Raw genomic sequence first — 11,497 nt, 5'->3', positions numbered from 1 at the left:
CAATTTTAAGACACCATCTTTGGTTTCTTTTAACTTATTATCATGATTCAATATAGCAACTTCACATTATTTATTGTAATATCATTTCATACACACAAGAGAACCAACTTTGTTGGGATAGTTGTTAGCTATTTATTGTAATATATATTTTATTTAGGGATGGATTCAGTCAAACTTAATAACTTTTGTTCAAATAGTATATTTGTATTAAGAAGTATATTAAATATGCATAAATATTAAATTTAGAGCCCAATTAATAAAATTTGAATTCCTCCTTATAAAATTCAAAATCATAAGATTAAAATTATTATTCCGTCTTTGATTATATGTTTGTTCTAATCGTCATTTAAATTTTATCATTTTCTATCACTAAATTCATCATTATGTAAGATTCCTTTTATGCCATGACTGATTTTCTGTGGTCCATCATTACATTTTTTTTTTAAAAAAAGTTATTTTTGAAGTATTTAATAATCATTTAATACAAAGCAAGAAAAATAAAACTTGGAAAATTCTTAAAGTTCGTTGGTTTCTATTATTTTATTTTAATTTAAAACGTATTCCCTTGACCTTTTGGACCGTCTCTCTCTGTCGATTTTTCCTCCTTTGATTTTTGTATTATTTTTTGTAGTGATTCATTTGACGTTCAATTAATTAAAAATGTAAATTTCAGGTTTTATGATCTTATAGAAAATATATTATATTTGACTATTTATATAATTGTAATATTGTCAAATTTGAAGTAACTAGTTTATGCGTGTATTGTATCAGAATATTGAATCATACCAAAAGAATTTTGATTCAGTTTTGATTTTTCATTGATAAAATTGAATTAAAATATTCAAAATCGAACGGATCTAATGTCCACCAAATAATTACTACAATAATTATGTCTCAAAGGGGTCTAAATTTCCCTTTAAAATTGAAATTTTTTACATATAACCACTCAAAAATAGCCTAATTATTCTCTATAACAATAGTTTGATAATTACAATTTGTAGATACACGTTATAAAGAAGAGAGAGACAAGCGAGAGAGGCCAAAGAGTGGGAGAGAGGTGAATTTTATATGTATATTGGTTAAATAATTGTATATTATGCATATGTATTTGCATATATAGCAAGCAAGATTGGGAGAGGGAGAAAAGAAACAAACTAGAGAGGGTAGAGAGTGAGAGAGATGTGAATTATACATGTATATCGGTTATATAATTGTATATTATACATATATATTTATATATTCTGGTGAAATATACATATACAAACATGACTAATTATACAAACTGAAAATCGATCCATATAATTAATGTATAATGTTAGTTGCGAGTGACAATTATAACAAACTATAATTATGATTAGTAATTAACTAGTATGAATTTGATAGGTGATAGCATGTTTTATTAAATTGTTTAACTAGTAAAAGCCTCTTTGTCTTTGGGTTTGAGATTTAGGAGGAGCGAGTATATCCATACATTTCTTAAGCTTTCATTTTTTTAAAAGAAAAATGATAGAAATCACACCTTTAAGTTCTTTTATTATTATTATTTCATATTAGGTTTATAAATTTCTAAAATCCCTCATTTTCACGCATCAAATTAATATATCTCGTGCATCATATTAATGTATCTCACACATCGGATTAGTATCATGTATAAAATGTACATTAGATTACTGTATTATGTATAAAATGTAATATATCTTATATAAAGATTAATGTATCTCATATATCAGATTAATGTATCAACGCTTTATTTTTGTATCGGTTTGAGGGATTTATTTAAGGAAAATTACTTGGATAGATACCTTCTATTAAATAATTATTAATTTTAGCAATATTTTTAATTTATTACCATTTATAGCAATATTATGTTAAATCTACAATATATATTAAAAATAAATTAAGTATGCAATAATATGTATTATAACTATTTTATAAAATATATTATGCATGTTTGATAAGAAGTTGACACATTAAATTAAAAGTGTATTAAAATGTGAGATAAATATTTATCCATCAACAAAACTTATATTATATGTGAATAATAAATTATTTTTTGCAATATGAATTCAAAGTGTATTATAAATGTATTAAAGGTTATAGAATGGAAAAAATATATTATTATTGCTATAATAGCAATAATATATTTTTTATTTGTGGTATATTTATGTCAATTTCCATTTTTTAAATTAAAAATTTATAATGGACAAGTGGTAATTTTACTATAAAAGTATGAGATTTACCTTTTATTTATTTTTATTTTCATGTTAACATATTGGTAATTTAATTGAACTTTTAATCTTAAAAATAATTATTATGTGATTAAAGCGAGTTTTATCACATTTGAATCGAACTAAATTTCGACCAAAAATCAGTTCGAGCGGTGACGAGTTTCACGCGCAACTCTCTTTCGTTTTATCAGTTTTCTGTCCAAAAGATCAAAATCGGAACCCTAAAAAATAGCAAAAAAATGTCGAATGCAGAGAAAAAACTGGAAGCATCTTCTACTGCACCGCCACCGCCATCGCCGCCGTGGGTTGAGCTTCCGGCGGAAATCACGATAGACATTCTCCAACGGCTAGGGACGATAGAGATATTGGAGAGTGCGCAGAGGGTTTGTAGTACGTGGTGGAAAGTGTGCCATGATCCCGCTATGTGGCGTGTTATTGACTTGAAACGTGTCGTTTGTAGATCCAAATTGGCCTATGTGTTGGAGAAGATATGCCGTCTTGCTGTGCGTCGTAGCCAAGGCCAGACTTTCAAAATTAGCATAGACAATTTTGGTAATGAACGCTTGCTCAGCTACATTGCTTCGAGGTACTGATCACTTTTTTTCTCAGATTTGATCCAATTGCTTGTCCTCTAACGTAAAGTCAAAACCTTTTGTTGAAAGGAATTGCTTCATATTGAGCTCGCTATTGGGATGCATTTGAGTTGATGAACTAGTTCAGATAGTGTTATATATAAACAACTTCTGAAATTGATGTAAAAAAGAATCTACATATTTGAAGCTAGGCTAAGCTACTGTAGGGAGAAATTTAGAGAACCAATGGCGGGATTAGGAGTGCCAGGGTTAAGGAATTTGATTTATGCAGGTGATTGCGATTTCACATAGTTTTGAGAGTTGGATGAGAAATGAAAGAGAAGCTCTAGCATTAAAGAACCCCAAGTTATTGAATACTGATATTGTTCAATTGGAGCAAAATGAAATGCTTAGAAATAGATAAAGTATTATGATGCATAAACTTACATAATAAAATGTAATTGCTACGTTTATACTCACAAACAGTGTAAGTCCCAAACAAATTGTAAGAGAGTGAGTGAACTATGTTTATCTTTATCTTTGCATAATTTCGTTTCGGTGAAATGGTTAGCATTTGGTAGAAATCTGATTATCCTTTTAATACTATTGGGGATACGTAGTCTGCTCGATTGTGCACACTAGAAGTACACTTCCAGGATGACCATTTAGCCATATAAAGACACCAGACATATTATGCATTATACTATTTTCTGTTTATCCTCCTACATATTATGCTTATACTATTTTCTGTTTATCCTCCTATTATAATATCTTAATAATGCTATAACTTATTGATTGGAAGGGCATTGTTTTCTTTGCTCATTAATGTGCTAAATAATCAGAATTTTTCACATTATGTATTGTGTTTATTCTTTTGGGTGATGCTATGCCACAGATCTTGTTATATCCAACGGGATAGTAATGGGGTGTCTTCTTTTTTGTTTTGCTACTGTGAAGGAGAATCAAGAAATAATGATTTAGCATTTCCATTTTAGGAAGTAAAGTAGGAATGGAATAATGCTGTATGAAGTGGAAGCCTGTAACTATGTTAGGAGTTCAGATGAAATCATAACTTTTGCTTTTAAATACCAATAACTAGAGGAGGATCTACCTTATAGGGTGGGGATGCTACGCGTTGGCTAAAATTCTGAATTTGTAAGTTGATAATATCTGGTATAAGTTTACATACGCGAAGTGGCACCAGCAATACATAAATGATATGTGGGTGGACTGGTTGAGGGTTTAAGATATTTTAGTTTCTATCGTATACGAGTTCAATTTCCTATGGGAACATTTTTTTCATGAGTGTTGCGAGTCTCTGTGTTTTCTTCTTCTTACTTGTGTTCTTTTATTTCTGCATTGAGTGCTCAAAGCCCTCAACTCTCCTTTTCTTCTTTTGTTTCTTTTTTTCCTTTTATAGGTAAATATATCTCTCTCCCCCCCATCCGTTTCAAAATTCGCTTACGTCAATGTTCATTTTGTTTCTGCCATTATACCTTGCTTCATTAACACTTTTTCCGGTGAGTATAATTCTAGCAGTATCTTTTGTTGGCTTTACAAGACAATTTTGAGTTGATCACAGTTGGTATGTTGTATGTTAAGTTGTTGAGTTGATTTTCTTAGATTCAAAATTTTAAACTTTTCCTTGCAAAGAATTACCAAAATATTTGACAATTAAGATGGAAAATTAAACTGGAGAACGTTGAAGGAAGTTAATCAAGTCAAAGAAAGAATTATTAGTAACTATCTTACTTTTTAAGCAATTTTTTAATTGAAGATGCTTTTTTCGTGATTTTTTCTTTTGGAATTTTTTTCTAGAATAAAATTTAAATTAAACGTGAAATTCTCAAATTTGGGCCCATGTTCTACTCCTTTGAGGTGTTATTTCTTTCTTGTAATTGCTCATTTCTTTTTGTTGCCACCTCTGAGATAGGAGTTCTCTTAAATTAATCAATTTGCTTTTCTTTTTAACAGATCAAGCCAGCTCAGGCATCTCCGACTTGTTAAGTGTTATAATCGGTTATCTGGGGGTTTGGCTTCAGCTGCGAAGAACTTCCCATTTTTGGAGGCGTTGCATATTTACTTCACCTCCATTACTAAAGATGATATAGAAATTGTTGGCCGCTCTTGCCCTTTGCTCAAGTCTTTTGTATTGCATGCCAGTCCATTTGATAAAGTTAGAACTCCACCATCACAAGACAATGATAAATCTGTAGCCATTGCCAGATGTATGCGTGGATTGCGGCATCTTGCCCTTATTGAAAATAACTTGACAAATGAAGGACTTCAGGCCATTCTTGATGGCTGTCCACACCTTGAATCACTTGACTTGCGCTGCTGCTGTTGTATCGATCTTGAAGGGGATTTAGGAAGAAGGTGTAGCCAACAGGTTGTAGATCTAAAGAAGCCTAGTGACTCTACTTGCGATTATGAATTTGATTGTAAAATTAGGCATTATCGGTCTTTTGAGGATTACTGCCGATCTAGGTTCTCCAACTACAATCCTTCCATCGTCGGGGACATTCATGAGTATGATTATTATTTTTGACTCTATGTAGCAGCAACTACGTCGATGAAGCTGGGATCTTTTATTGTTTTCATGTTCAAAATGAAACTTCGCTAATGGCAAGAACCCAAATTATCAGTGGCATCACTTAGAGCATGAAACTGTAAGGTCCTCTCAAGCAGTGAGAGGAGCCAGGGTTGAAGAATGCGTATTTATCGGCAGAGTGGGGTTCGTTTAGCAAGCAGTCTTGTTGCTTGAAAGCACACACAACACTCAATAGGAATTTGAGTGTGAAAGCAGTCTGCTCATGCCCAGCGGACCAATTTATGATGTCTTTGTCGCTGATGTTCGTTAAGCAGGCCACGTGGATTGGCTAGGGTCTTTTTCGGCTAATAAATCCTTGATCCTAAAGCCTTCAAAGTATCTTTTTGGTAGGTGCCTCTATTTGTACGGGGAATTTGCTGCTAAAACATCTCCCCTAGCTTCCTGCTGCCTTTCGATCCGCAGGAGAATACATTTACGATGTCCCTGACACTGATGTTTTTCAAGCAGGCCACGTGGATTGACCCCCAGGGTCGTCTTCGGCCAATGTGAACTATCTGAAGGAAGGGTATGGAGTTGATCTTCGCACTGATCTCTAAGCGCTAATTGACCCTTCTCCGGTTTCTTGAAGCGGGGAGGAACTTCCTGATGAAACTATTTCCGAGTTTTGGATGCTTGCTAAATTTGCTTCTGATCTTGATAAAGCTACTCAGAATCATCTCAATCCCGAAGCATTTGAAGTATCTTTTGGTAGGTCCCTTTATTTGTATGTGTAACTCGCTTCTGATAGATCTTGCTTAGTGGGAGAGAAAAAGAAGTAATAACTGCTGTCAGTATAGTTTACTTTTGTCAGTTGAAGGTATATAATACTATGGTTTGTTTTTGTCAGCTGAACTGTTTGCTTCAAGAACACATTTCTGTGCTTAAAGAAATAACGTTTTGTTAAGTTTTTCCATGTCTGATTGTGAAAACTAAGACTGAAATCCTAGCCTAGTGGAAATATTAAAAGAAATTGAATGAAGAAATAAAAACAAAAATCAATTGTACCAGAAAGTGAACGTCAAGAACACAGATGTTTATATCATTATATATTAGTTAGATTTGGTGTTTCTTTAATGCAGAAGAGAAGAAGAACTAAGTAAGCACTGATAAGTTGCAACAAAGACAGAATGCTTATATAAATCCTTATATGTAGTATAAGATATACTAATTAGTTGAAAATAGAAACATACAAGGAAATCATCCAATCCTGAGGTTGTGAGGACAACTCACCAAGAAAGTGAAAAGATAGGAGGAAAAAAACATGGAAATCATTGATCCGAGTATGACGTTCTCCCATGATCCCTTCGAGGGTAACAAGATGATCATCAAAAATATCATTACAAAGCACACCAAGGATGCTTCATATAAAATAAGATAATGTTTTTAATATCTTCCAACATAAGCTAGAAACAAGAGTCCTTAGCATAAAAGGGATAAAAATACTTAAAGAGGAGAAGATCTAANCCGGGCAGCGAGACCCCCGTCCTTTCTGTTTGTAACGGGTCCGATTCAAGGCATTCAACAAAGATGATCATCAAAAATATTATTACAAAGCTCACGAAGGATGCTTTATATAAAATAAGATAATGTTTTTAATATCTTCCAACACAAGCTAGAAATCAGAGTCCTTAGCATGAAAGGGATAAAAATACTTAAAGAGGAGAAGATCTATTGCTTCCCAAAGAAAACAAGCTTTCATGGTAAACTCCAAAATCATCTATTGTTGGAATATTTTTCACTCTTCTAAAGTTGTTTCTTTTGAAGTTGTAGAAGACGACCTCATCCCCAAATATCAAAATTATTTCTTCATTCCATGAACCAAAGGTAGACATACGTTTCCCACACCTAAAGTTGACCAAATCGATGCTATACTCCTTCACCCAAATACAATTGATTTTATCCTTGAGTATCCACAAGTCTAGAATAAAAGTCTCGTAAAAATGATCTTGGTCTGCGAGGCAAAACATCCCTTTCAGATCCAACATTTTCAGGCTAGAAAAAGTCTTAAATGATGATGGATGAGATATAGTAAGGAACTTGTCATTTTCAAAGTCAATCGAAAAAATTCTACCAGGTTTGGCATCAAGACATAGTCCAGCCAACCAATACGCACATTCATTGACAAACAACACTGTCAAGTTCGTATGATATGAATAAGGAAACTCAACAATTTCTTTCCATCTACCATTACCAACATCATTTATCGTAAGTACCTCACATCTTAGTTGTGGAAAGTGAGGATTCCTATAGAAAAAATGAACCACTTTGTTTTCCTTCTTTGAATGTAGATATCCAAACCCAAAATATCCACTTTGACAATGTAAAAAGACACGAATAGGTGTACATTTTGGCAATTCACGCAGTTGTTGCATGACAGGATTACACAAAAAAACACGACAATCTCCTGTTAAAATGCAAATCAACCCATAGCAGATCAGAATCTGACAGCACCAATAGAGCTCAGGGAATGTGTCATTGTATAATTCATTTCTTTCTCCATCCTCTACTTCAGTGTGTACTGAAACAAATCGTACTATACTTCTTTCCTTTAATAAACTGCAATCCACAATAAGAAGTTGGGAAGCATTTTCCATTGATTGTTTGAGGTGGTGAGAATAGAAGGAAGGATTAATAATAAGGTCATTCCATGGCTTGGATACACATACTTAACATGGATAATGTCTTCACAGGACATCTAACAAAAATAGAGATGATCTCATCATCAGTCAACCTATCAAACTCATTATTTGCAATGTTCCCATTGCAACTTATTGATGTTGTCATCTTCTATTCTTAGGCTGCATTTTCGCAAAAAGAAGAAGAAGAAGTTATAGCCACTAGAGAAAATATTTGCATCACAACTTATGTTTCATACAAAATGAGATTTGTAATATTTTTGTATAAACAAATTACTCTTTTCAATAATATTCAAGGCGTACAAGATCATTTCTTTATGTGAGTGTACATGTGGACAACTAAGGTTGAGTACATATGAATTTAACAATAACAAGTCTAATTTCACAAGTGAGATTTAGAGAGGGAAGAATATCACTACAACAAAAAAGACATATAGTGCCAAGGATTTTTCTTTTAGCGGCAATTGAGTTAATGTTATTACATTCAGACTAGTTAAAGTTTTTAGCGACATTTATAGAGTGTTGGTTATAAATGCATATCTATTATTACCACTAAATATGATATAGCATCAATTAGATTATTGTTGCCAAATCTTTATTTGTTATAGTATATATAGATATCTCACCCCCAACAACTTTCTGGGGTATACGTGTTGCTTCTGATAGACCCTTAGCTCAAAGAACATGATTGTAAGAATAATATGACAACAAGATGGGAAGAAACAAATTAAATTTGAGGCATATGTTTGGATATCATTCCTTTAATGAAAAGGTGTAATGTCATCAAGAGGGAATTAAGCAGAGAAACCAAAATTATATACCAACTCTGATACCATTATGAATATAAAACATACCATGATAATTCGCTAGATCAGAGACTTACAAGTTTTCTCCTTTCGGAAGCAGATCATCTGCAGTAACCACGACTCAAAACACTAATCCAGAAACTCACACAGGGATGGATGTCGTAGTTTCACGACTTAATTATCCTCAAATATCAATGTATGTAGAGAAATTCCCTAACCCTAGCCGTTTTTAGGCAGTTTAAAGTATGTTTTCCAACACCGGTAATGGTGTTTATATAGACAATATTAGGGCGTAGGGTTACACTTATTAGTGGGCTTCCTTACTTAGGCCTTAGCTAACACATGTATGGTTCATTAGGCCCAAAGTTGTTGTTACTAACACGTACAATGCTTTGCTCCGTTAGCTCGTAACATAAAATAAGCCACATAACTCAGTTAATTTTAGAAATACTTGATGAATGCTAGTTTCAGATCTTTAAGCATTCCAAAAAAGTCTTGTCTCGAAATTTGAATTTGAGAATATTTTGTTGTTTATATTAATGCTTTGTACGTAGTTCATGCTTTAGCGTTGTTCGATGTTTCATTACATATAGACCCAAATGATGATGTGCTTTAGATTTGGAAAATTTTGCTTTCAAGTAAACTTATACTATTCAATTATGCATCCATCATAGCTATAGTTTGTTATAATTACTACTCGCGACTAACATTATACAATAATTATGTGAGTTGACTTCGAGTTTGGATATGTATAATTCGCCAGAATATACAAATACATATGTATAACATGCAATTATCTAACTGATATACATATACAGTTCACCTCTCTTCCACTCTTTTCCCTCCATCGCTCACCTTTCTCCTCCCTCTCCCAATTTCGCTCGCCTCTCTCATCTCGCTTGTCATCTATACAAGTGCATATGTATAATATTTATCTAGATATATACATATACAATTTACCTCTCTCTCACTCTCTTCCCTCTCTCGCTCGCATCTCTCCTCCCTTTCCCAATATCATTCACTTCTTTCCCCTCTCTCTCTCTCTCTCTCTCAATCTCTCTTGCCATATATACAAATACATGTGTAATATTTCAATTTAGTAAGAGACGTTGTATTCACAGTCCTTTTAACTTTGAAGATCAAAATTCTGCTAAAATTCAAATCAATATATTTTCAGAAGATTTAAGGCCTAATGCACTCTTCACATATAATAACCAAAATGGACAACATTCACATATAGCTTGATTTGTGAATTTAAAATTTCCTTGTATGCCACCAAATTCTTTCAAGCGCATTTCATTTGGTCCGAAACAGAAGCAAAACAGGGCCATACGAAAAACTACACATTTCATGCAAAACAAGAGCAGTTCTCATCTGAAAATTCATAAAAAGGGACATAAAACTCATGTACCCAAGTCATGTATAATTATAGGTCCTAACCTATTAAAATCTGATTAGCTATGTCACCTAAACCAAGTAGATTATTCTGAAGAGTACATTTTAGGTAACAAAAGCTCAATTTTCTAGAAACTTTTCCACCTGCTATCATTATCATACAAAAGGTCATATCTCTTGAAGGTATAATCTATCACAAGAAACAAACGTGCATCCAAAATTTATATTTAATAGGAAGATGCAATGACAACTCAAATTAAATTGATAACATCCAAAATTGACAAGAGATTATAAAGAAAAAAGAGTAGACAATACAGAGAGGTACAAGGTTTCAATTCTCAAACAATCATGTCAAATTAGTAGTCGCTCTGTATTTGTCTAAACAATCCTTTCACAAGTATCATTTAAACTTTACTAGGAGTAGTAAATATACCACATGGTTCTACCAAACAAATTCTTGCAAAGAAACCAATGCAATCACTAGATATGTTCTGAAACAAAATCCATTCAGTCATCTCCAATGTCAATGAAAAGACAAAAAATGAAAGAAAGATGAAATAATGGTGGGTAAATTTCTTTCATCATGACATTTCTGCAAGTTACCAGTTTTCATTTACACTATCAATGGAAACATGACCAATATCCCTAAGATAGTCTTCGTATTCGTAGTAATAATGTATTTTAGAATCAAATTCATAATCTTGAGTGGAATCATGAGGTTGTTCAAGCCTGCAATTGTGCTAGAAAAGTTTGACATTGAATCAGCTGATTAAACTTGAGTGATGCACAACCATGGTTGCATAAATTTTTCAGTAGAAAAATCGGCATAAAAATGTCAGCCTTCCCATTTCACATGTCAAAATTCTGCTAAATTGTGCAACTTTTCCTTCAAATCAGTATTTGTTTTCAAAAAAATCTTATTTCCTCGCACACTCAAAAAGAGGAATTCGATCCATCAAACAAAACCAAAAATCCTTCACAAATATTCCGGTCAACTTGTGGCTTATGCGCATCTCAACTATTTTGTGGCAACGAGGCACCGAAAAAAAAAACAGAGCATAAGTTATCTATAAGGTCACCTCAAATGCTAAACGAAGTGGATTATTTTGGCCATTCTGATTGCAATTTGTGTACAACACTAGTCACTTCTCCTGTTACTGCTCCAAAAGGATGCTTAGGCGATCAATAACTTGCAAACTACGAAATGCAATGATTGCCACAACGCAATCAACATATGTAATTTTCAACAATACTTTCATGGAGACAGTTG

General features: G+C 32.9%; 1 protein-coding gene across 3 annotated transcripts; it reads left to right on the top strand.

Moving 5' to 3' along the window:
* The first annotated feature begins 2,356 nt into the window (after positions 1–2,356).
* On the top strand, positions 2,357–6,301 carry LOC107027227 (putative F-box/LRR-repeat protein 9). 3 transcript variants are annotated; one of them, XR_001457735.2, is made up of 3 exons: positions 2,357–2,814; positions 4,775–5,737; positions 5,859–6,301. XR_001457735.2 is itself a non-coding variant. In XM_015228408.2 (2 exons), exons 1-2 carry the CDS (start codon positions 2,468–2,470, stop codon positions 5,346–5,348), a joined length of 921 nt encoding a protein of 306 aa, XP_015083894.1. In that variant the 5' UTR covers positions 2,357–2,467; the 3' UTR covers positions 5,349–6,301. The 3 variants fall into 3 exon arrangements, 1 of the variants encoding a protein (XP_015083894.1); XR_001457736.2 differs by having other exon boundaries at positions 5,856–6,301; XM_015228408.2 differs by having other exon boundaries at positions 4,775–6,301.
* The last annotated feature ends 5,196 nt before the right edge of the window (positions 6,302–11,497 follow it).

The sequence above is a fragment of the Solanum pennellii genome, chromosome 8 (genome assembly GCF_001406875.1).
Source record: "Solanum pennellii chromosome 8, SPENNV200".
NCBI lineage: Eukaryota > Viridiplantae > Streptophyta > Magnoliopsida > Solanales > Solanaceae > Solanum > Solanum pennellii.
This window is presented reverse-complemented; position numbering and strand designations above follow the sequence as displayed.